General features: G+C 41.9%; 1 protein-coding gene across 1 annotated transcript in view; it reads right to left on the bottom strand.

The window, feature by feature from the left end:
- The window catches only part of FGGY (FGGY carbohydrate kinase domain containing), a 134,069-nt gene extending 107,146 nt beyond the window's left edge, over positions 1-26,923 (bottom strand). Inside the window, exons 1-4 of the mRNA XM_081915827.1 lie at positions 26,792-26,923; positions 18,082-18,295; positions 13,408-13,519; positions 12,576-12,727 (exon numbers count right to left, since the gene is read on the bottom strand). Coding sequence (XP_081771953.1) covers positions 12,576-12,727; positions 13,408-13,519; positions 18,082-18,282 — 465 coding nt within the window. The 5' untranslated portion in view covers positions 18,283-18,295; positions 26,792-26,923. The remainder of the gene's footprint in view (positions 1-12,575; positions 12,728-13,407; positions 13,520-18,081; positions 18,296-26,791) is intronic.
- Between the last annotated feature and the right edge of the window lie 202 nt (positions 26,924-27,125).

Raw genomic sequence — 27,125 nt, 5'->3', positions numbered from 1 at the left:
TACTTGGACAGAGATGAGATAAAATGAAGGTAAGAGCTTTTGAACATTTTTGGGCAGCTTATCCTAGCTTCCTCTAACGAAGGCCAAGTAGACCAGAGCAGCCATATCACTCAAGGCTGTGCCTAATGACAGCAAGTGGGGCAGGACTGAGGAGCAATTCTCTTGTGATTTAGTGTCAAAAGGAACAGACTTTTGGTGAATATTAATCATGTAACCCTAAACAAACCCAGCTATTCAGTAGAGAGAAAAATAAGAAGTCACGGGATATTAATTTCACTACTGTGCATCTCCAAAAGCCACAAAAATATGACCCTTAAAGAGCATCTAAATGATTCATTGTTGTCATGAAAGTGATTTGTCATCACTGACTAGCGCAGACAAAGTACATCAGGCTCTGCAATATGCTTCCACACTAGGACAATGGTCTCCATGCATTCAGTGCTAATTATAATTCACTCTTCCATTTGTGCTACACCCACACAGTTAACAAGTATACCAAAATCCCGTGGGAAGGCCTCTTTTTTTAAAAAAAAAAAAGTGTTTAATGCTCCAATTCATATCATGCCACTCACCCTTCAGAGCCGCAGGCAAAGAAATTCTGTTTAGCTACCCTGCCTCCCACCCCCAGGATGCAACTCTTTGTCCTCGGTCACTTTGCCAGATTCCACCCACTTCACCTCTCTTGCTAAAGCAGTGGTCAACCCCAATGCCGTTAAACAGCTGGAAATACTACCACAGCAGAGCACCATAAATTACTCTCTGCTCGGCTGTTTAATAGCCAATCCCTCTCCCCAGGAAACTCTGGGAATTGTAGCTCTGTGAGGGGAATAGGGGTCTCCTAATGAAGGCTGATCGCCGAAGAATTAATGCTTTTGAACTATGGTGCTGGAGGAGAGTCGCATGGACTGCAAGAAGATCAAACGTATCCATTCTTAAGGAAATCAGCCCTGAGTTCTCACTGGAAGGACAGATCATGAAGCTGAGGCTCCAGTACTTTGGCCACCTCATAAGAAGAGAAGACTCCCTGGAAAAGACCCTGATGTTGGGAAAGATTGAGGGCACAAGAAGAAGGGAACGACAGAGGACAAGATGGTTGGACAGTGTTCTCAAAGCTACAAACATGAGTCTGACCAAACTGCGGGAGGCAGTGGAAGACAGAAGTGCCTGGCATGCTCTGGTCCAGGGGGTCATGAAGAGTCGGACACGACTAAACGACTAAACAACAACAACAACAACAACGATTCTCAGGTCCCTTAACAGACCACAATTGCTAGAAGTTATTGGGACATATCAAGTATTCTGAAAACTACCCATCAGGAACCTTTGCAGCCTCCATCTTAGGGGTAAGGTGTTATTGCTCATCTGGAGGCCACATGGCTAATTTACAAGTTGGATCATGGGTCAAAAGGAAACCCACACATGGGTAAGCCTGGCTCTCAACACATGTGCATATGAATAGCAATGATGAATCGCAGTAGAACAGTTATCACTAAAACTCTGTCCCTTCACGTACACCTGCCATCCTGGTTGCAGCATGGTCAGCCATACTGATTTACACACTTTATATCCATGTTGGGACCAAGATCCTGGTTACCACTAGATGTCATACATAATATACAGAAGCCCTAAACAGGGAGGGGGAACCTGTGACTTCCCAGATGTTGTTGAACTACAACTCCATCAGCCCCAGCCAGCACAGCCACTGGTGAGGAGAAATGGGAGCTGTAGGCCAGCAACATCTGGGAGGCCACAAATTCCCCCATCTCTGATCTCAAGGCACTGGTGATGCAAGAGCAAGAGTCTGCCCACTGCAGAAACAGAACAGAAGAAAAGGTTGCACTCTTTCCGCAGGAGAGCATAGGAATTCAGAGAAGTTTTGTATCTGTATCCCTTTCTCAGTACAGTGGTACCTTGGGTTAAGAACTTAATTCGTTCTGGAGGTCTGTTCTTAACCTGAAACTGTTCTTAACCTGAGGTACCACTTTAGCTAATGGGGCCTCCCGCTGACGCCGCACTGACGCCATGCGATTTCTGTTCTCATCCTGAAGAAAAGTTCATAACCCAAGGTACTATTTCTGGGTTAGTGAAGTCTGTAACCTGAAGCGTCTGTAACCTGAATCATCTGTAACCTGAGGTACCACTGTATTAATGGCTTCTTGGGAAAGGATTTGGCAGGAAATCTACCAGCTCAGGAAATCTCTTGGCAGTTTCTGGGTGTACTTCCATAGAAAAGATCTCTTCCTCACCATGCTATGGAAACGAGCTTGGAAGCACACCTGCAGCCAAAGAGACCTTAGGGAAGTTTTCAACTGATTACAAATGAGATGTGTAAAAGACCTGAGGTTCCACATCCATAACAAGTCAGTTCAAGTCCACGACCATTTCCAGCCTCTGACTGATTCCTCGACAGCATGGGGGGGGGGGCTTCATGGACTATATGATACAGGAGTTATTTTAGAACTGCCATTGTTCGTTCGGACCTTGGCCTGACAGCATTTTCAACTTTTAATCTAGCCAGCACATGGAGGCATGAATGAGCAATCCATTTACCAGATGTCAGGCATATTTGAGGGTCATCACCAAGGGTGGGTGGAAAAGGTGCAGTTGTTCTATATTGCAGAATGTTTATTCTCAAATGTTTGGATTCAGTGCTCTCTCTTTTTAGTGATTTGTGTACTCAAGATACTATTGTCTGGAAATATTCTTCTGGACATTTTCTTAACTGCTTTTGTGTTCCTTTAAAGACATGTGAGACACCAATTGATTACTTAAACCTCTTTTTGAACTGAGCAGATGATCAGTATTTTCTTTGATTTCTGGCCTTTCCCTTTCCCTATGTTTCTTCCTTTCTTGATTCAGCTTTCTGAAGTTAGGGAAGATTTAATGTACTTAGGCCAAGACTGCAACATGCTTATCTTTCCTTTTATAACCTCCAAGAAAAAGAGTAATAACTAAAACAATCGCCAGGTTCCTATCTCTCCTAAACATTTTATACCAAAGGTATCTTCTAGGGCTAGCATCTGAAATATTTTTCTAGCCCCTCTAATCTTAAAGGAAGTAGGCCTTGGTTATTTCAATGAATCTAATATTTGCTGTGTTTGCTTAAAACAGTGGTGAACTGGCAAGTATAAGAATGTCACAGGCAAGGAACTGATCTTGCTTTTCCCTTTCTTCCCCTTCGACATTAGTGAAAACTCATTTCACTGGAAGCCAAGAGGGGGGAAGTTATAGAGATTTCAGCACCCATCTACAATACCTGGTGATTGTTTCATGTTGAGACTATTTCCGATGCCTCAGAGGATGGGGGCAAAGAGAACCACTCGTTCCTCCTTCCTCATCCTCAAAACTATCCAAAGAATGTTTTTGATAGAAGGAATTTCTAGCATCTATGTTTTGCTAGTCGTTGTGGGTCAAAGGTGACAAGAGGGAATAAAAGAAGCATGAAAAAAGCTGCTTGTAAATGAAGAAGTGAACATCATAAATATGCCAGACTCCTTCAAACAAGGAAGGGAGAGAAAGAGAACTGGAGTGATTACAAAGTAGTTGCCATTTGGTTATTAATTGCCAAGATATTATGCTCTGGCCTTCTGCCCTGTGAAATAAAGCATGTGGAAGGGAATATCCCATTCCTCTCCTCTAATAAATGAAGTGTGAATGAAGCATGCTAGATCAATGGGGGAACTAATCAAATTCCCGATGCACACGCCACAACTCAAGAACACCTCTCCGCAAACTAACTCCTGCCCACAATGTATCTCTGGTGTAAGTGTTGGAGTGTAAGTGTTGGAGCACAACAGGTGCTGAGACTCAATCTCAGGGTCGTGAGTTTGAGCCCCACATTGGGCAAAAGTTTTCTGCATTGCAGGGGGTTGGACTCGATGGTCCTCAGGGACCCTTCCAATTCTATGATTCTATCTTTTGGATATAACTGCTGGACACCATGATCGTTACAGAAGGAAAGCATAACAGATGCCTTTTGGCACAATATGGCTCTCCAACTGGGATATAAAAACACAGTAATGAGTAACGAGCAGTGATTAATTTTTTTAAAACACAGCAAGCTTTTCATAGATGATATGGCAGGCAGGAAAAGGGTACTGAAGGCACATCATATGGGACAACACCCAACATTATCTTCGTGGCCCAGAAGTCTCTGGAGTGCTGTTTCATGGTGGAAGGAGATAACCATCAGAAGCCCTGGGTCAACGGAGAACCATTCATAAAGCAATTCCTTCCCATGAGAGCATTATCCCAGAGTCTGAAGAAGTGGGTGGTGGGTGAGTGAAAGAAAGAACTACATAAAGGAAAGGGCTGCAACTCAGCAGCAGAGCACCTGTTGTGCATGCAGGAGGTAGCAGTTTCAATTCCTGGCATCTCCAGGTAGGGCTGGATAAGGCTCCAATTTGAAACCTTGGAGAATCACTGCCAGTCGTCGTAGAGAATACTAAGATGAATAGCCCAATAGAATGACTCAGCATGGCACCTTCCTTTCTACAAGTCAAGACCTATGATGTTTTACTTGCTTTCTTTTTTGGAGTAGGAGGAGAATCTGCAGGGGATAAACTATGAAAGGGATTGGGCTGTGATTGACCCAGTGGGATGCAAGGTGGAGATTCCCCAGTGGACTTCATGACCAGGTGGTGAAGTCATGGTCCAACATTCTAAGCCACAGAAGGTTACAGGAAAATGTGGCCAGATCCAAGTGCATTTTACGCACATATTCTGCAAGTATAAGCTAAAATATGGCACTGTATCAAGAATCCTAAGAATCACAAGGGCCATTTCAAATACCTGACACAGCAAACAATTCTAACTAGGCTACAGCATATATACTATAAATTGCACACATACCAAAAACAGATTGTGGCTTCACAACACATAACACACACACAAAAGAATAGTATGTATCGGTCTACATAGTTAAGACTTTTCTGCTACACAGAAGTAATAATCAGATGCATAGAAAGTCACCACATTTGAAGCATTTCCCAGTCTGTTCGAAAAGTTGCTGTATGTCTCCATTCTATATATCACTGCTGTCTCTGTCCTTTACCATTTACCCATATATTAGTCAAACGTTACACACATTAAACTCATACCAAACTGAAATTATATTTTAAATATGAAATTTGGTATCAAGTACACCATCCAAAATCCATTACTTGCTTTGCTAAATGAAAGACTGGCATGTTTGGGTTTTTTGTTTTACTTCTCTGTTGCACCAGGAGCCTAAACGCTTCGTTTAAAGGACAGATCTGGTTACAAGCCAGATTTAATTGCTCACAAATGGGGAGCAGCCATTGTTTCTTTATCCAAGAATTCTAGGTGTATAACTTGATATCTCTGTAACACCTATAAGGGACCTGTGCAGTCTGCAATCTCCATCTTGGAACTGAGCCTACAAGCTGACCACACGGATACAAACATCAGCCTAATTTTTATATATATTTTTTCATCCTTGCCTTCCTCACTCCTATAGTATCTTGTCTGATTAAAGCATTCTAGAGAACTCAAATGGTTGTCACACGTTTGTGACATTCTGATTGGTCCCAATAAAGGTATTGCTGAGCTGTGATTGATAAAAACAGCCCCGTCCAAAAAAACCAAACCCCTGACTGCAAAATCATTCACAGTGGTGAGTTCAGCTGGGTTTTTCTCTTGGTTTACTTCCATATTTGTCTGGAGACAGGCAATGCAAAGAGCAGGAAGAATGAAGAAAGATGCTGCATCATGCAAAAGTGTGCAAATCAAATTAAAGAAAAGTATCAGAGGAAGTGTCTAATCTGGAATGGTAGGAAGCATGTGTGCAGATTTGGAAAACCAGAGAATAAACCTTAGGGTGATCCACTATAATATAAAATTCATCATAAAACAAAAGGCATCATACGATGCACCCATCCTGTTCCCTAGAGTGAAAGGAGTCATCTTAATCCTTTCCATATCTGAGTCATAGAAGGAAAAAGTGGAAAACTACAGTTAGGTCATCATATCACATTCTCCTTGATCTGCTTCCTCACTGCCAAGAAATGTAAGGTGTGAGAGCTAAGATGTATTTGAAACATAACTTGTTATCACTCAACTGCTCAAGAGACGGAGATTCGAAGATTTTCCACTTACTGAACTGGCCTGGTGCATGCATAAGCTGTCCCCAACTACAGACCACACCCTAGAAATGAGATTTTTTAAAATTACAGCTTCTCTGCCTATATGAGTTATAGGTCATACTCAGGTTTTATAAAAGACAGTTTTGGGGGGATGGGGAGTGGGGTGCAGCCTATGTTCAGACCAAAATGGTACATTATTTCTCTTGAATACGGGAGGGAGGCATTTCTCAATGTTGTTATGTATCCCTAACTCATAGGCATTTTATTCTACAGCCAGAATGGCCCATTTCATGGCATGGCACACTGAATACAATACTGCCAACTTTTCGTAACAAGAATGCTATTACGACCGAGTCATGTGCCTGGACACAAAACAATTACAGAATTATGGTGCTGGAGGAGACTCTTGAGAGTCCCATGGACTGCAAGAAGATCAAACCTATCAATTCTTAAGGAAATTAGCGTTGAGTGCTCACTGGAAGGACAGATCCTGAAGCTGAGGCTCCAATACTTTGGCCACCTCATGAGAAGAGAAGACTCCCTGGAAAAGACCCTGATGCTGGGAAAGATTGAGGGCACAAGGAGAAGGGGACGGCAGAGGACGAGATGGTTGGACAGTGTTCTCGAAGAGTCGGACACAACTAAACGACTAAACAACAACAACAATAAAATGCACTCGGAATACACACTTATTTTTCTCACGATTAAGTGGTTGGAATAAGCTTTTGGCATGAGGCGGGGGGGGGAGGCATGGGATCCCTTAGGCTCCAGAGCTATACCGCTGATGTCAAAGGGTGGCACAGCATCACTAATGGAAACCAATGGAAACCCTACAATCTGAAGGCTTCTCCCTGTAGATTTTGAAGCACAGAAGCTCTTCTTAAAACTACCTTGTCCTAGGCCAAGAACTGACTCAGCAGACGATGCCAACGCTCCCTTTCCCCCTGCAACGGTGCTGTACAGCAACCACAAGAAAACTGATACAACCCTAGATGGCTTTTCTAGTAACAAAGGATGAGGTAAGCAGATTTTCCTCAGCAACTCAGGGTGGAAAGATGCTGAGCAAGACCTGGCAGAGTGTTTGTGCTGCCAACAGCAGGCACTGAGGTGAGGTAGACACTTCAAGTGCCGGATATGAGTCTTCAATTTTAATACAGGACAGCTGCAAGAAAACCACTGCAGGGTGGAAAAGGGCAGTCATATAAATCTACTCTCAATCATAAGAAGTAACTGGGATGGTGAAAGGAAACAAGCATGCTTTAAGATGGCTAAACAAAATATTGCAAACATCTAGACATACAGGTGTCTATTGGACCTCTGCTGAGAGGCTTCTCACTGGACAGAAAGCAGCTTTCAAGACTCGTTGTGCAGCTTGAAGAGTAGTAACTGGTTTGTGGCACCAGTTTCCATGGACTAGATTCCACTTCAACGGATAGATGAACTGTGTGCCTCACTTGGCAGATGCATTTTTAAAGTGTTATTAGGCATATACACAGGTGTGGGGGCTGGGAGGGTCTGTAAATGATAGAAGAAAAAGACCAGAAAATGAAAAGGGGGCAGCAATAGTTTTGTCACACTTCAAATGTCACAAGACAAAAAGGACGTACTCACGGAAGCAAATGGGAATATCATTTAATGCTTTGCAGCAGGAAGAGGGGATTAGACACTGGAGAGTAAAAAAAAGAAGAAACAAAAATCCACAAGGGAAGGCAGAAAAAAAGAGAGAAACACTCTACTTGCTCAGTTCTTAAGAGAAATGTTTTTAATTCTTAAAGGAAATGTTTTCAATAGTGAGCTGGGTGACATTTTATCCCCTTGAAAACTGGAGGCTTAGAGAGGAAATCACAGCCAGACACCATGCAGACAGACACTGTGTAAACTTCTTTGCACAGGCCTGCCAAACACATCTTGCTCTTAATATATGGTTCGTCCAAAAGTGCTCTCCTCTCACAAAGAAGGAAGAGAAATGGACTTCAGAAGATTTATTTTGTATGCTCTCTGAAAGGTGACCTGAGTAGGTCATTTCCCAAGAAAGTCACAATTCTCTCTCTGATTCCCATTTGCTCAAAAAGTACTTTACAAACCCTTTACTTCAAGTAGGCTTAAGTGTTTATTTGATGTGCTTGTTTTGCTTCCCCTTACCTTCAGCATTGTCACTTTCAACATTGTGCTATGTAATACATTATTACAATGAGATGCTACATTCTGGTTGGTTGTTTTGAAACAAAGCTACAACTTAATTTCTTCACACAGAACTATGCTTATTAGTGTAACAAAAACATACTTTAATTTCATCCCCAGGAAGACACCAAGGCCTAATGGCATATATTGCTGGTACATTAGTTCCTGGAAAGAAAAAAAAAGCAGAACAAGACTCTGCAACTGGATATTCAATAATTTCTCAATTCACATTTGCATTTGACATGATCAAAACCATATCATGTAAGTCTGGAGCCACTGTTTTTAGGAGATAGACCAAATATTTTATGGCAACCCATTGACATGGTTCAGCAGCAACCCCAACCCATGGTTTGGCATCGGATGCAAAACAAGGATCACAAACAGAAGATAAAATTAAATTCCCAGCTCATAAATGGATTTATTATGTATCCCTGGACAACACCTCCCTGTCCCCATTTCAGTTTCCCATCATTCTTTTATTTCCATTATTATAAATGACCAAACAAGTTGATCAGCTAAAGCATCAAAACATAACATATCCTTTAATTCTAGAATTGTTACTGTAGAACAGACATAGGCAAACTCGGCCCTCCAGATGTTTTGGGACAACAACTCCCATTATCCCTAGCTAGCAGGATCAGTGGTCAGGGATGATGGGAATTGTAGTCCCAAAACATCTGGAGGGCCGAGTTTGCCTATGCCTGCTGTAGAATAATTAGGAACCCTTACATATGTGTATCATAGTTATTTAAAAGACAGGAAAAAAGAAACAAGTCCCTCCATTTATATATATCTACTCAAAATAGTGGAGAAAATCTACCTTTCATGACAAATACAGAAGCAATAACTAATACTAATATATGCACCCTAATCAACATCTAATCAATTTCCACTGTTTCCAAGCAATTTTTAAAAATGAAACCAAAATCATGACCCTTCAAGATTTGGATACTCTGTAAACACAGTGGCCTTCCCCTCTCTCTGGTTATTTACCCCTTGCTTCTTCCTTGGAGAACTCTTACCAACCACCAAGGGCCCTACTTTGGGTGATCTCACCCTACCACACGGTGCTGTTGCAAAAATAAGCATCCAAGACGCTTTACATACCAAAAGGACAAATATAAAAATGTTGAATGAAAATCTTCATTAGACCAAAGGCTCAAGCTAACCCATAGAATACAGAAGTATCATAACCAGAGAACACCCACGCAAACACACATGTCAAATTGTAGACCTATTTTAAATTACCGTATTATTCTGTGTATAAGACTTTTTTGCTTTAATAAAATAGTCAAAAATTGGGGGTCATCTTATACATGGATGGTGAATGCAGAGGGGTTTGCATTCGGCTTCTGGACAGATTTCTTAATTTGGGGTTTAAAAAGGGGGGGGTTGTCTTATACATGGGTGTGTCTTATACACAGAAAAATACAGTACTAGGGGAGAAGAAACTACACTAGCCCATCCATTTTTCTAGATATAGGTTGTTTTGCACTGATAGCCAGAAGTGACAAATCCTATTCCCCGAGCACTGGGAGGCAGACTATTGTCACAGAACTTCCCATTAACTACTCCACATCCACAACATCAATCCTGGCAAGCCACAGAGATCTTACATTTTCACACGCACTTATTTCCCTACGTGGCCACATTCGTCTGCTTGGGGCTACCAGACTAAACATTTTTGTTGGCAACCTCCATTTGTTGATATTTCTGACTCCCATTTAAAAGACTGAGTATGAAACCCAACCTTTTCCTAAAACTATTATAAATAATTAGAAGACCACTGACGTATGGAATGGGAGTTTAAGTGAATATTCATATTTCATGACAAGGTCCACAAGCAATGCTAATTAACCCCTATTAACTTGAATCTGTCACTATCAGCTTCTGCCAGTTAACTTCCTTGACCTTCTCTAGCCTCCACCTTGTTACTCTACGATGAGAGTCAGGAAAAGAGACTCCAGCTGTTGTACGCTGACAGGGGGCAATTTACATTTGGCCTTCATTAAGAGACAAAAAGCATCATTGAGACCAAATGTACAAGACAGACTGGTGGAGGTTATAAAAAATTCAAGTGGCACACATTTTTCCCTTTCATCTGACAGTTGGTATTAAGAAACTATATATCAACCTCAGACACATAAAATTTAAACTAAAGAGAGGGCATAAGAATTAGACTATGAAGACAGCGCCTTCTGTCTGCTCCACGGCTATTTCATGCATATGAAGCAAGACAGCTCAGGTGGCAATTTTGGAGGTATGATGAAAGTCACAGAAAGCACAAGACTGGTGGGGTTCGCTAAGATTAACAGGGATTCTTCAGGCTTTAGGAGGGGGAAAGTATGATATTATTTTTATAAACCAAAGAATACACACATAAGATCGTCCCTGCCAATTATTTGCAATCATGCACTCTCAGCTTCACTGAAGGTGAAGATATATACCTCAAGGGTTCCTTCATTCAATCTTCTTGCCTCCATCCAAACTCAAACCAAATAGCTGTAGAACCTGCTTTCCAGAGAACCTCCAACTTTTCTTAAAATGAGAGAACACTAAGAGGTCCATCTGTTCGCTGAGAAGCAACCATGTCCTTAATCAAACAACTGCTGCCTACTTCTAGCTCACCTACCCACAAATACAGTTGCTGCATGCAATGAATTGCTCTCACAAGTCAACCCAAGGCCTGTCTAATCTAGTGTTCAATGCACAGAGAAGTAAAGATGAACCTGAGGCCATCACAATTAAGGCACAATGTACAGTGGTACCTCGGTTGTCAAACGTCTTGGAAGTCGAACATTTCAGTTTTCGAATGCCAAAAAAAAGAAGTAAATACTTCCATTTTTGAACGTGCCTTGGAAGTCAAACAGCTTCTGCTGAGTTTTTTTTACAAATTTCTCTACTGAATTTGCAGGCTGCCCTTTGTGCCTCGGTTTTCAAATGTTTTGGAACTCAAAACGGTCTTCTGGAATGGATTACGTTCGAAAACAACTTTCCTCTATTGTCCCCAGCATTTGGTAAGTAGACACTTTCAAGCTGAAAGTTCCATTCTAATCTATCACACCAAAGGTCAATGACTGACCTCCAGTTCATCACAACTGAAGGGGATGAATCCTGCAAATATTAGGTAAAGAAACATTTCCTTATGTTTGTCCGATTGACTAAATCATTTTAACTGGGTAAATTCAAGCCATGGTGTTTTAACAGTCCCCCAAACTTCATATAGACACTGTTCCCCTTCTCTCCCTCATCCCACATTTATTTAAAATACTTTTCACCTTTGAAAGCATTGACTTAATAAAACTATTAAATATAACATACAATTAACAAGACAGATACAGCAATATCTATGTCAGACCCAACCATTAACAGCCAATTAAAGCCCGAGGGAACAACTCAGTCTTCTGAAAAGACTATGAAATCCTACATTATTTTGCTTCCCTTATACGGAGGATGCTCTTCCAGAGTTGGGGTGAACCCTAAAATGAGAGTGCCCTATCAGTTTATGACAATCTCTAGAAACACTTTGGTGCCCTTAAGAATGTGCAATGGAAGAAGAGTTCTGGAGTCAACTGGTTCCCCTTTGTTATCCGCAGCCTGGGTGACAAACTACAGTGTGACAGTTTCTTGCTCTTCCATCTATATTACTGTAAAGACGTTGCATGTTCAGGCCACAGCAAATGAGAGAGAAAAGATGGCAGCTGCACTAGGAAAAAAGGTATGGAAGCAGATTTCCCACAAGAGCTCTTTCCTGCTACACATCCCTTCAGTCAGCAAAGCACCAGTAGAATCAATTGCTAGGAATCCTAGTTGCAAACTCTGAAGTGGATAAACACAGCTGGATTGGGCCCTGGTTGCACCGCTCTCCAACGTACTAGGCTACAAAAGCTGGTGAACATTAACAACACTATGCCCTACGGCCACATTTGTGCTTGGATGTAACATTTTCTTTCGTTAGCAAATCATACAGGCTTGATCTCACATTCCTAAAGCCAAATACACAAGATGCCAGGCTCTCCAGCTGAGAACAAAGGCTTGCACAAAAATGAACAGGGAAAGCTGGCATAAAAACAGAAAGCCGCAGAAGACTTCTCCCAAGGACTCACCATCGAAACCTTTGTTTTTGTCAATAGTTAGAACTCTCTCTTGACTTAATGAGAAGACTCCAAAGGTTTTTTTTTTAAACACACACACCATGTTTCATTACAATTGAATGTAGGTTTGAGTTTAGGAGAACCAAAGCTTCTTGGCACATAACCAAAATTCTGTTGCCTTTTTAGACATACTCACTTCTTTCATCCACAGCAACTTAGGTGGCTGCATCTCGGCGGACATTGCGCCACCAACAAAGCACAAGACTCTGTGCCGTGTCCCGTTGATGCGTGCTACTTGGTCAGCTGCACGATGGTCCATCCACAGAATGATGTTTCTGTTGTGTTCTCCTTATAAAACAAGGCCAATCTTAGAGTTATTTCTAATTTAGATATGGGTGACCCACCTAGCCCCAAAATTATTTAATGAATTTATATCCTGACTTTCCTCAAGGCCAACATGCCTGGGGAGGTCTCCTAGGTGGTCTCCCATCCAGACCCTGACGAGACCCAGACCTGCTCATTTTTAGTACAATGGTTGCTGCATGTGCCCCTGGCCTTTAGACCACAGCCCTGAGACCATAGTCCTCTAATCCTATAGCACAGATGGGAAGTCTGTGGCCCTCTGTGTGTTATTGGACTGCAACTCCCATCAGCCTTAGCCAACACAGGCAAAGAAGACTCTAGTCAAACAACCACTGGAAGGTCACAAGTTTCTCATCCCTCCCTTTCTGTTCCTAGAACTGTTTCACTTGACTTCTCCAAATTCAGCTAATATGTAACTTTAAGCAAAATCTTTCAACAACTCTTGTTTAATTCTTGCTAGATAAAGCAATGACTGTGGCCTTGGACACAAGCATTTCAAATAAAGCCATGCAGGAGATATCTCAGAGAACTTGTGGTACAAGTCTTTCCTATTTTAATTTCATAGCTACCTGCTGAATTGTTGTTAAATAGATTTCTTTCTCTCTTTTTTAACCTTGTATTTCACTTTAATGCTGGAAATCTCGGGGTTCATTTGAAAGTCTTACCTTCAGAGTTGACCGCCAAGGGCTTGAAATGAGCGTCCAAAACAACAAGGGAACAGGTAGCATCAAAGCCCAATCCTCGAATCTGAGAAACATCTCTCCCACGGACAACTTTCTGTGAAGAACAAGTCAGTTATATATTTTCAGAATTGCATATAGGAAAAACACAAACACAAATATGAATATCTAAAATAGGGTCATTGCTGAAAGGGTTTAGGTTCCTGAAAGATTAAATACAAAATGTATGTGTGGAAGCGGGATTGGAAACCCAATTGCTCTTTCACATTACCATCATCCCTGGAGAGCATGTTCAAAAGCCCAGGGAGGGCATGCTCTTCCGCACAGACTTAAGACTGCTTATGTGACAGGCCCCCAAAGCTGCAGAGACTGGTTTTCTCCTACTTCAGGATCACACATGATTTTCTAAAACCCTGTATATGCTGAAAAACTAGTTAAGATTTTGATATGTGAATCAAGTAGTCTCCAAATTCCAAACCCCATCTCAGCTAAGTTTATACTTATGAGGAATAGTCATTATTACGGATTCTTAGCTTCACAACTGCAAAAGGAACCCAGTAGGGCCACAAATTATGTGCAGGTTATGTTCTGGGGATCACACTTAAAGCCAAAACAGTTTATAGTCAAAACACACTGGGTTCTAAGTCTCTCCCCCCCCCCCACACTACATTTACCCCTTTTTCATTTGTGTGTGTGTGATGGGTTTATTGTACTGAGCATCCAAAAAGTGCTAAACATTTGACCCATTCTATTTAATTGCAGCATTTTTATACTACCCATTAACAAAACAGTCTCTGGGCGGGGTACGAGATAGAGATAGATAGATAGCTAGCTAGATAGATAGATGATAGATAGATAGATGATAGATAGATAGATAGATGATAGATGATAGCTAGCTAGATAGATAGATAGATAGATGATAGATAGATAGATAGATAGATAGATAGATAGATAGATAGATAGATAGATAGATAGATAGATGATAGATAGATGATAGATAGATGATAGATAGATGATAGATGATAGATAGATAGATAGATAGATAGATAGATAGATAGATAGATAGATAGATATAGATAGATAGATGATAGACAGACAGATAGAAATATGACAACTTGAAAATGTTATTATAAATAGTTACAATTTAAGGCGGATGTTTCAAAGAATTACTTCAAATGCTGTAATGTCTATGGAGATGTAAGTCCCATTGTTTTCAGTTTAGTACCATCTTTCAACAACTTGTCCTTTGGCTCTTTGCTGTATTGAGCTGTAATGAATATACTTTAGGGTGTGAGTGAGGTCGAAGAAGAAGAAGAAGAAGAAGAAGAAGAAGAAGAAGAAGAAGAAGAAGAAGAAGAAGAAGAGTAAGGCAACTCATTGCCCTCTATTAAGAGGATGGCAATGAGTGTACTTTGGCAAACTAAGGTCATAGATGCTCCTACTTTATTACTTCTTTTTTTTAATCCACTTATCTTTCGGTGACCCTCAAAGAGGCTCACACAAATCAATCAATAAACACATGGCATGTACAAATGCATAGACATAGCTAATACAACTCAACTTTTCTTAGCTTGGTGAAGAGGTATTTGGCACTGGGGACAGATGCAGACTATGAGGTACTGTAAGACCACTATGGCAAATAACTCTTTTCCTGCCACCCCAAACTTAGCCAATGTTTGTCTTATATATAAACAGATCACTATAATATGCAGTCAGTACTACCTGAAGGTTCAAGTGCTCTTGATGGGCATGGGATTCTTAGTATACTTTGTTATTTGTTTTCAGCACACCTATTATTTAAACAATTTTAATGCCGCTTAATTACAGCCATTCCTAAGTGGTGTGCAGGAGACTCAATACGATGAAACAAAAATAGAGCTAACTATGAAAATCAGAATTCATTTTAAAAGCCTGCTGGAATTAATGTCGATAAACGTTCAATAGAGTGAATAAGAGTAAATGAAGAAATGCATGCTGTTTCATTATCCTCAGGCACACCCCCATCTTCCTCCATCTCCTTTAGGGCACTCACTGCAGAGAATGGCTCATTAATATTTGAAAATCCTGATCAATAACAAGCGAACGGTGAACTGTCCAACTATGAATTACCAGGCATCTCATGCATATTTGAAGAGCCAGCCTAAGAACGCCAAGCAGTCCGAACCCAGGACTTTTTTTGTAGAGGACTGAAGGTCCCCCTTCCCCACCCCAAGACCACCCTGACAATGCTGGCTGCCAAAGGAGGTCATAATACCCACAAAGAGATGCAAAGAACAGCTAAAGAAATTCAGGAGATGGAGCAACATCCTGATGTTTTACATTTCCCCTACCTAGGGTTTCCATATTTCAAAAAGTAAAAATCCTGACACCCGCAAAGTTGCTGAGCTTTTTTAGGAAGCCCCCAAACCAGGACATGTCAGGACTTTTCCTGACTTATGGCAAGCCTACCCATACCATACTTCAGTACAAATGTCTGCTGTAGAGGGAAGGGTGCTTGCTAACTGAGATGTTGGCTTTACCTGCAGTTCCATTTTGAGCCAGCTCCATTTCTTTCTACCCCATAAGTAGATGCTATAAGACTAGCACCAGGTATCCATCACAGGAATCTTGCACTATATTTGTGACACTAACCCGAGTCTCTGATGGTGAAGGAAAGCTTTTCAAGTGAATGAAAAGGTCTCTCTACCTTAGGTGTTCATTTCGCATTGTTTTAAAACCTCTATTTTGTTTCTTTTGTACTGTTTTTGCAACACAAAAAACTGCAAATACTCCTAACAGATCAAATGAGAAAAAACTTATAATTCTTCTCCCCAAAATGCAAAAAACAGTAAGCATACAAAATGATCCCCAAAAACAAAGGTGAAGTTATCTCAAGACGCTGACAAAATTAGGATTTGGTTTAAAACAACAACAGCCCAGCGCATTTCGGCCTGTTGATGTTAAAGGCCTTTCTCAGGGGCCAGAATTAAAAACAACCTAAAATGTTAAGATAACTGGAGATATCTTCAGGCTGTTTTTCATTCTGACCCTTGAGGCCTTTAACAACAATTACAACCCCAAATGTGCTGGGCTGCTTTAAAAAAAAATTAAATCCACATTTTGTCACTATCCTGAGATATCATCTCCTTTGCTTTCACATACGTACACATAATACACATTAAAAATCTTTGTCCCACCCCCAGTGTGGTATGCTGTTAATTTCCTCTTGATTTCGCACACAGACATTTTCCTCCATATGATTTGTGTTAGGACACAATACCATTTGCTTTCCAATATGTCCCTTGCAAAACAGGCTTGTATTGGAAAAACTGTCCAGATGCCCTTAGGCAACCAGGAAGTCCAAATGGCACATGAGTGAGCTAGCAGAGAATGGAGGATCTCTCTATTCCTCCCTCCAACAGCCCAATTGGTTTTTGTGCTAGCTTCAGAGGAAGGAAAACATCTTCCTCCATGTTCAAGTATGCAGGCAGAAAAGAATACAGTGGTACCTCGGGTTAAGTACTTTATTCGTTCCGGAGGTCCGTACTTAACTTGAAACTGTTCTTAACCTGAAGCACCAATTTAACTAATGGGGCCTCCTGCTGCTGCCCGCCGCCGGAGCACGATTTCTGTTCTCAACCTGAAGCAAAGTTCTTAACCCGAAGCACTATTTCTGGGTTAGCGGAGTCCGTAACCTGAAGCGTATGTAACCTGAAGTGTATGTAACCCGAGGTACCACTGTAGATCACTCTGCCCCTCCTTGGCCATTCCACTGGCTAGAATGATATTTTTTATGAATGTGTTAAGAAGCTAGTAGCCTATATTTCCAGGCTGGCCACAAAACTGGAGTCTTCTTTTCCCCTGCAGTCAACATGAAACTGCAAGCTAGTAGCCAAAACTTTGTAGGCTAGCAGCTCATATGGACTAATTTTCAAGGCTGTTTATAGAAAGGAAGAGAGAGAGAATACCTGAAGCAAAAAACAGAGTAGTGTACAGCTGATTAAGCTCATTCACTTTTTGGAGTTTGTTTTTTCAAAAAACAGGTAATTGATGTTTTCTTTCTGGTTTCTACCATAAGCGAAAAACTTCTACCTCAAAGTTATAATTTTCTCCCACCCAAAAAACCACAACCCTTCTTCTTCCAATCCTGAATGTTAAACCTAAAAACTCTTCCCGCAGTTTTTCCAAGAGCCACTTATCAGTATACATCCCCCCACCCCTCACAAAAAATAAAGAGAGGGATTAACTGAAACAGGGCAGCTTCAGTACCATTTAATAGAATGTGGCCAGATATACTAGAAGGAATACAAAGGTGTTTTTTGTGTGTGCTAGCAATAGAGGTATATATACAAAGGCAGCAGATAGAGAAATCAGAGAGATGTAGTTCTGGTTAGTATAAAGGTGTATATATCAGAAGCTACTGTTAATCTTGGAACTTAATAACACGGCCATTATATAGTCAAATCTGGAACAGGAAGCCCCAATTTTTCCAAAATTAAAGGTAGGCAGAGATTAGCCAGAAAATGTCACTAGTTATATCAGCCCTCCTAGAATCTTGTATCCCTTGTGTGCGTGAAAATGGTTCGATGTGACAAAGGCAGTAGAGTCTGCCTCACCTCATTAGAAAAGCTGCCTCACAGTGTGTAGCATAAAATTCATAGTGAGCATTCATGTTTGTACCTTTGTGACTGTACAACACGCAGCCCAGATGTCATCAGAGGATTGCTCATAGTGGTCTGGTTGTGGTGCCCAAATTTGAATTGGCTGCTCTGCGTAAGCCACCAACGTCCCAAACTGGTCTACCAAAGCCGCACGGACGCTTGCTGTGCCAACGTCAATTCCAATGTAGTAATTTACCGGTTCCAGGTTCTCACTTTGCATTTTGAGCAGACCTCTGGGTGACAGGGAAACAAAAAGGGACTTTTTAAAATATGCTTCACTTGGATAAAACTTCATTCTCTCCTATCACTGCTCATCTTTGCAATGGACACTGCATACCAACAAATTCTACAGTTTGGGATCCAATGAGTTTTGCTACATTTTACAAATGCCAAGCCAAGGGACAATAAGGTAGCCGCCTCACCAGTACAACCCTTGGTTTGAAGCGCGCGCGCACACACACACACACACACACACACACACCCTTCCCAACCTTTGTCAGGCACAGACCATCAGAAGCACTGCAGGCCAACTCATTTGGAAATAGTTTGTAAGCTGATAAGCCTATCTATAGTGAATTATTTAGACTCTGGTTGGATGACTTTTCTCTCCAATAAGCTTTCCACCATAAAAGTATCATAACGCATTCTCATTGCAATAACACGTTTTGGTTTCCTAATCCCACATTCAGGAAGTTACTGCTCCTTAACAGAAGTGAAATCAACAAATTGTGCAGGGTTTTATTTTAAAAGTTCCTGTTGTGTTCTTGTCATTGTTTTTACCAACTTCCAGTCACATGTAAGAAAGACAATTTCTCAATCTCATTCCAGGAAGTATAAATATTACAGGTATTCTCCCTCACACTAACAACAAGGTTCCTATATTTTAGACCATTTCCCTACACAGTACACATCATTTTAAAGAGTGCCTAATGCCATTTCAAGTTCTCAGACATCAAGATACTTGGAGTCCTCTTCTAACGTTTGCTTCCAGTGAAGAGGACCTGTTTTTTTGGTAGTGGCACCATGGTTATAAAAAGTTTGCCAGATGAAGCCTGCAGGATCAGTCCACAGTTTGCCAATAATAAGATGATGTTGATGATGATGATTTATCATAGGTCATGGCTCCTCAACAGACATCTAGAAGATAATTTTATAACATTGTTTCCTTTGCTGTGACTTTACAATTGCAAAGCGATTTAAACTGTTTTCTTAGTCTGCTGCTATAGTTTTCATGTTGATCATTTGGGGATGCCATGGTTTTACTGGAAGACACCATGTGGTCCCATCAGGTGGAAAGTCAGAGGAAAAATGAGTTAATAGTTTCTGGAATAATATGAATAAATAAATTATGAATAAATAAAATGAATAAGAAATCACACGTGAACCACAATGCACAAGCCAAAGGAACCCACATTCATCATGAAGGAATGTACATGCTGGTTCAACCCATGTTTTATATAGGTTGCAAGCCTACGTACACTTACCGGGGAACAAATCCTACAGGACAAGCCTAATATTGCACTGTTAAAACAATTTTATTGCATTGCTATATGTAGTGTGCAACACTTTGGTTCTTACTATTCATCAACTGCCTCTAAACAAAGCAATAGAAAGAAAAGCATTACCAATGAGTATCAGCAGCAGTAAAAAAAACAGCTGCCAGTTGAGCAGTCCAAAGACTACAAATGCTATGCACTGCAGCCAGTCTTATGCCAATCACACTGTAGAGTGACAGTTTTTCATGCCCAAAGTGGACAGAGTGACATGGGTTTTGTGCACAAAGTGGGTGGGCCTTTATGACCCGTCAGTATAGGCAACTCCCATTTTGAATGCATTCTCGGTGCATGCATGCATCACTGCGAACCCAGAAGTGGCAGGAAAAAGGGGCGTTACGGGGTATAATGGGAGTGCGGCAGGGCAGGCTTACAAGTGCACTGCCAACACACGTGATGACCCAGAACATAACCCCCATGCAAAATAGGGTTTTCCTGTATATAACCAGTAACTTTATGAACAATGATAAAACTGGGCTGCCATGGTATATGTCCATGGATGAACTCCTAGCAGGCACCCCATCCTTTCCAAAGAAATAAATATATTTTAACTATACAGACATACACATGCAGACACACCTTTGCCCAACATTGGGCCATAATAATTGGCTTTGGAAGCTCAAGCGTGTCTGTAATCCAACAGCTAGGATGCACTGCATTGTTTTGTTCTTCATCTCACAGTCTAACTTGCCGTTGACCAAAAAAATCATTCAGTTTATAGATGCCTCCAACAATTGTTGATATAAGCTTTGTCTCTAGAGGAACTGTGTTTAAAAATATTATGCGTTCATTTATCATTCTGCATCACTTCAATGTGCAACATTCCTGTAACTCAATCCAATGCAAAAACATTGTTTGATGCTAAGAGTACTACAGAGTATAATACATTTGAGATATCACCTACATGACATCTGGATCTACACACCAAAGCACTGAATTCTCCAGTGCATCTCTTTTATTGAGGGTCAACAGTGACTACAGTAAATATCCTAAAATCAGCAGAGATCTCCTATAAGGCATAGTCAACAAGTTTTAACTAGGAAAAATACATTTTGGAGTAATGGGGAATAAGAAAAATTACAAAGGCAGACTGATTGCATTGGATCAGTGGCGTAGCGTTGGTTGTCAGCACCCGGGACAAGGCAAGTAATTTGCGCCCCCTAACCCATGGATTTTAGCACTCGAGTCTCTTCCACTAGAGAGCTGCGAGTGCGGGCGCGCGCCCCCAGATGTTGCGCCCGGTGCGGCCGGCCCCCCCTGCACCCCCCACGCTACGCCACTGCATTGGATGCCATGCTAAACCACAATTGAAGCATTATGTGAAGAAGCATAAACAAGACACAGGGCTCATCCATACTTGCACTTGTCTAAGTGATTTTTCACTTGTCCCACAATTTCTAGGCATGAGTCTATGCAGTCTTGCCAGTGCCTGCCATTTCTCCCCAGAAAACCCATTCCTTAGCCATAAATCAGAAAAAAATATAAATCCAGAGGAAACCCAATTGGTGTTTGCTCCGATTCAGAAGATCAGGTGGGGGGGGCGGTAATCGGGTGAGGCAAGGGCAAGTCTGGATAAGCCCACAATAAGCCTTGAGCTTTCACACTACTCCCCCCCTCCCCATCTCCAAAGCGGCCAGGAATTTGGAAAACTGCAATTTGTCAAGTTGCTTGGATCAACTATAGCTACTGAAGATAACTTGTTTAACCTAAGGGTAGATTAACCACAGTTTCTGGTCTGGACAGATTTCTGTTCTAAAGTCCAACTCTGTCCCATTATACCACATTGGCTTTTTCCTGTCTCCAATGTTCTTGAAAGGGAAGGGGGTGGGGGTGTACCTTGTTTTTGAGCTCTGGATAAACAAAAATCTCACCCGAGCAACAAAATGTTGCCCTGACAGATGTCAGCAAAAATCAAAATCCGTCCAACAAACTATAAAGTTGTTTCAGCTGATAATTCGAGATTAATGAAATCAATAAATAATGGACGATTAACATTTGGGCTTCTCTCTAAAGCTGTGCTCTCAAGTTTGCACTGGCTAATTCAAGCACTCAATAAATAATGCACAAATTTCTCAGTAAGTTAATCAGTTTGTCAGACTGCAGGAACAGAACTTGAAATGTAAAAAGGCTTGTTTACATGTTCAGTTGTCACAGAGTAACTCCGGGAATTCACTGGAACAAAAATCAACAACTCAGAGGTTTAAGGGAGTGAATGAGAAGCTGAAATAAGTTGAAAGAGAATTTAAAATCCCTGGAAAGATCAAGGGCTTCTTATTCTCATATTAAAAAAACGGTAAGTGAACAGTTCAGTGAAGATACATGTTGACTTGTGAATAACACCAAATAGTGACAGCAAAAGTGGAATAGTGGAGTTTCTTGTTCCCATTTAAAAGAGTTTCAAATAGTTTATACATAGTATCAGCCCCATATTGATCGCTTTTGTTTGCTTTTTAATTTCTATTTTTTAAATATTTATTTTTATTGAAACTTGTCCAAAGGTATACAAAAGTTCATACCCAATACAAAGTATCTTTTTTATAATACACCAGAATAAAAAAAATGCTTTTACGATCTAATCTAAAAAGGAACATAAGGGAACAGAAGGGGAAAGGGTAAAAAAGAAATTAAAAGAAATAAAAAAGTCTTCCAGTTCTCTGTCCTGAAGCTACCCCCACTTATGCATGTACTACTCATGCACGGCCATGTATACAGTGATACCTTGGTTTAAGAACAGCTTAGTTTATGAACAACTAAGAGGGACTCACTTCCGAGCAGGAATGTATTGGATTGCACAGGAAGGCCACCATTTTGTTGCTGTCTTCAATAATGACCCCCATTTCCATGAGATAGGCAACACCATTTTGCCTGACTCTTCTGAGAAAAGACCCCTGCCATTTCCAGTTAAAAAGATCAAGTACAGTGGTACCTCAGGTTAAGTATTTAATTCGCTCTGGAGGTCTGTTCTTAACCTGAAACTGTTCTTAACCTGAGGTACTACTTTAGCTAATGGGGCCTCCTTCTGCCACTGCACCGCTACTGCACAATTTCTGTTCTCATCCTGAAGCAAAGTTCTTAACCCGAGGTACTATTTCTGGGTTTGCAGAGTCTGTAACCTGAAGCATATATAACCTGAAGCGTATGTAACCTGAGGTACCACTGTATATAGAAATACAACCTAAGTCAGCTGATGAAATAGGAGAGGGTGTAATGGCAACAGGAGCCTGGTAAATTGTGTCATTTCCATCACTTTTGGTCTTGAAACAGAACATAGCCTTCATCTTTTCTTGTTTATTACCCTACTGCTGATCGAAGTGTGAAACAGAATTCAACTTGGATTAAGGATGTTCAGGGGGCAAACTCCCTAAAGACATTTCAGGCACTTCAGGAATTAATTTGGTCCCTTGTGCTCAGTTGTATTAGCAAGTCATCCCACAAAATGATTTACGCTTTGTAAAGGAGTCTACAAAGTGACAGAACATCAACATTTGCATATTGGCTGCAGTCCAGTGTGCTTCCCAGCAAAGCCATCCTATCAAACCAACACCTAAACCAAGTGTCTAATTATTTGCGACAGATACTGGAAAGCCTAGGCCAACAGTAAATTCAACAATTAAATCAAAAAATTTAATACATGCTACAAAACATGCTTTTGCAGACATTTTTCACCCAGCGGCGAGAATGTTTCAGTAACTAGTTTCCAAAATTTAATGCATTCAAGGGGACTTGTTCACCCTTGAATCGTAATTGTAAAGGAGGACAGCCCTGAGTAATTTGTCATCCTAAACTTAAAACATTTATTTAGATGGTTGGTACATCTGCAATTCTAACACACTGCTTCTGAGAGTTCCTGTCACATCTATTTAAAAGTAACCAGGGGCTCTCACGCCAGACCAGTCTTTTTATTTTTAACTGCACAGTCCTACACATGTCTACTCAGAAGCCCTACTGAGCTCAGTGGGACTTACACCCTGGTAAATATGTATAGGTTTGCAACATAACTGAACACTACACCAGGATTGGAGGTACAACACTACTTAGCAAAGGAACAGTTGTTTTACCCACATTATAATAACAATAATTTATTACTTACACCCCGCCCATCTGGCTGGGTCTCCCCAGCCACTCTGGGCAGCTTCCAACAGGAGATTAAAAATACATTAAAACATCAGTCACTAAAAAAAACTTCCCTAAACAGGGCTGCCTTCAGATGTCTTTTAAATGTCAGATAGTTGTTTATTCCTTTGGACATCTGATGGAAGGGCATTTCACAGGGCGGGCGCCACTACCGAGAAGGCCCTCTGCCTGGTTCCCTGTAACTTTGCTTCTCACAGTGAGGGAACCTCCAGAAGGCCCTCGGCGCTGGACCTCAGTGTCTGGGCCAAATGATGGGGGTGGAGAAGTGGCCTGGGCAAGATTACACACACATACACAACCAGACACTCTGGAAACTCTTCCACAGCCCACTAATTAGAGACAGTACCAACACCAATATTCACACATGGAGATAGCCAATTAACTCACCAGTTAGGGCATGCACCCCACTACATCCCCAAAAGTCAACAACACAGCACACTCAGTCCATAGCACAGCCAGCAACAACCACACTACTGCAAGTCCCCCTAGGAGTCCCTATAGGGGTTTGAATCTCCTTATGCTCCTCAAAAACCATCCTTTTCTTAGCAGAGTGGAGCACGGCAAAGACATACAACATGGTGCTCACGAGACGCCTGCGAAGAACACATGGGATGCCCTCCTGGGACAAGAGCAATGTTGGGATGACTACAGGTCAGTAGCAATGCTGCAGAGTTCCATCAGGCTGCATGTCATCGCCCACACTGTTTAAGATCTACATGAAGCCACCAGAAGAGGTCATCTGGAGATACAGACTGAGGTGTCACCAACACTAGATAACGCAGAGCTCTATTATCTCCTTTTCATCAAATCAAGATGAACCAATAGGTGCTCTGAATCAGTGGCTGAGCACATTAACAGACTGGGTAAGAGCCAATAAACTGAGATTAAATCCAGACAAGATAGTGGTATTGTTAGCAGGTTGTTCATCTATTTGGCTGATTGAAGTTCAACCTGTTCTGGTTTTCTCCCTAAAGGATCAGGTTTGCAGTTCAGGGACAGTCTTGAATCTAGTTGTTAGCAAAGAGGCATGAGCAGCCACAGAGGCTCACAGCACCGTTTATTGGCTTCAGCTGATAATACCAGCTGCAACCCTACCGGTACAGAGATACCTGCTCTGATTACTTCAATGCATTATATATACTGTATAGGCTTGACTTTGAAAACAGCCTAGAAACTTTAGTTAGCTCAAAACAGGGCAGCAAGACGGTTAACTGGGGCTCAACCATATGATCATATTATACGTTTTGTGATCAGGACTGTTTCCAGGTCCAATTAAGATGGCTGACATTAAGCTTTAAAGAGGATTTGAAGGATCACATCCTCCAACCTATCTGCTTGATCTCAAGATCTTTGGAGACGCTTGTCCAGTGCCCCTGCTATACAAAGTGTAGCAGATAACGTAGTAGATGGCCTTTTGAGTGTTGGCAACACAGGAGGTGCAACTGGTGCCCATGATGCCAACACACCAACACTTGCTTAAGCCACACAGGACAATAGTCTGGTTCCTGCTTGATGCAGCCAGTCCTTTTGGCCCACTCCTCCTGCTGACAGCCCATGTGGCCAATCCAGCCCTCTAGTCCCAGCAGACCTTGTCTTCTTGTCCTACCCAACCGCATTTCCTCTTACGCTTTGGAAGCAGTGGGTACTTCTTGTCTGTAGGAGGGCAGTACTGGAACAATAATGTTTGGGGAAAGCACAATACTCATATATGGCAAGAGGGTGGACAGCTACAGCGGTAATACATTACAGTGTGCGGGCTGTTATGTTTGGTGCTTCACATATTTATGATACTTGCATGGTGAAAGCTGCATAAGTATGTATTTTGCTCAGTGTACACACACTAGGAAACAGAAATCACAGCTTCCCATCACTTGTAATACATACAGCAACACACACCTACCTCTGATATTGTCACAAATAACAATCGACATGTGGACTGCAGGCTAATTTCCACAAAGAAATCATTTCCATGAAGGAATTCAGTAATGTTTAAACAGACCCTGTACTTTGCACCGTGTTCTAAATAATACACTGAGAAGGTGTCTCTCTTTAAAGAAGGCCCAGATTGGGGCTGCTTTCAGGTGGGATTTAACCACATACCAGCAAATTCAGGTTGCACAATTGTAGTTGATGAGGACAACAAAACCGCTCCCCCCCCCCCAAAAAAAAATAACCCTGCACTTTTTGCAGCAGGGAAACTAATTGGAAAGTGTGCAATAATGCTTTGATGCAATGTCATCTGTCAACCTCCCTGCAAACAAATGAATACTCCTTGAAAAGCCAACAAAAATGAACGTCCAACAAACAGGTCAAGCAAAAGCACCCAGTGCGTCTGTCTTAGCTCTTCAGTAACCCTAGGACAGTATTTCCCAGCCTTGGGTCCCCAGATGTTGTTGGACTACAATCCCCATCATCCCCAACCACTGGGCCACTCCAGCTGGCGCTGATGGGAGCTGAAATACAACATCTGGTGACCCACAGAAACATTTCTGCAACTCACATCAACTGCAAATGCTGGTGAAAGAGTGTCCATGACCCTTGGCTTCTTGAGACTCTCTTCTCACCCTTCACTCTTCCCAAGAAGAGTAACCAGGTACACTAGGATAAGGCATCGTCTCAGGGATGTGGCAGTATTTGGCTGCCATTTTGCAAGGGGGGTGCGTTGGGCAGGAAACCTCCCATTTTCGCTTCTTAGGTCCCACTGCACACTGGGCCCCATAAACAGGGCAACAAACCTGCAAAGCAGAAAAGTAAACACATGCCTCCACTTTTGGCAAACCTGGTGTTCAGGATCAAAACCTCAATCTCTCTCCCCCAGAGTCAACCAAGGTAAGCCAGAAGGCAACCAAAGTACACCCGAAGAGGGAGGGGGAAAGGGACACGACCCCTTGGGCAAGGGATACAGAACAAAGCCCGAGGTGTTTTCTTTCCCCTCTGAAACGCAAAGGAAAGAAACATCTGCGCGAGGATTTCCTGAAACGGAACGCTCTGCTATAGAAGGCGATTCTTACGTATTTGGGTTGGAGAGCAGAAGCCACTTACTTGCCCAGCAGTGAAATATGACCTGAGCTAGCAGTGGACAAGCCGCTCGCAGCACACGCTTTGCAGCAGAGAGAGAGGAAAACCTCAGAGTTCCTGACAAGGCAATTTCCGGGCTTCTTGCACGGGAGCAAGAGCCGTTGCCGCGAGGGGGGAAAGGAAGGGGGAAAGAAGGAGGCCTCGCTCCTTTGCTCCTCTCTTGGCAGCGGCGCCTTGGTCCCGCTGATCCCGATTGGCCGGCTGGCCCGCGAGGCGGGATTTGGCGGTGGAGCCTGGAAGGCACTTAAACGGGCAGTAAATAAAAGGAGCTGCTCACCCCGTCCTGCTTTTTGTCTGT

Source organism: Podarcis melisellensis (assembly GCF_964234715.1).
Source record: "Podarcis melisellensis genome assembly, chromosome: 6".
NCBI classification, from domain to species: Eukaryota; Metazoa; Chordata; class Lepidosauria; order Squamata; family Lacertidae; genus Podarcis; species Podarcis melisellensis.
Note: the sequence above shows the minus strand (reverse complement) of the source record. Positions and strands in the feature narration are given on the sequence as shown.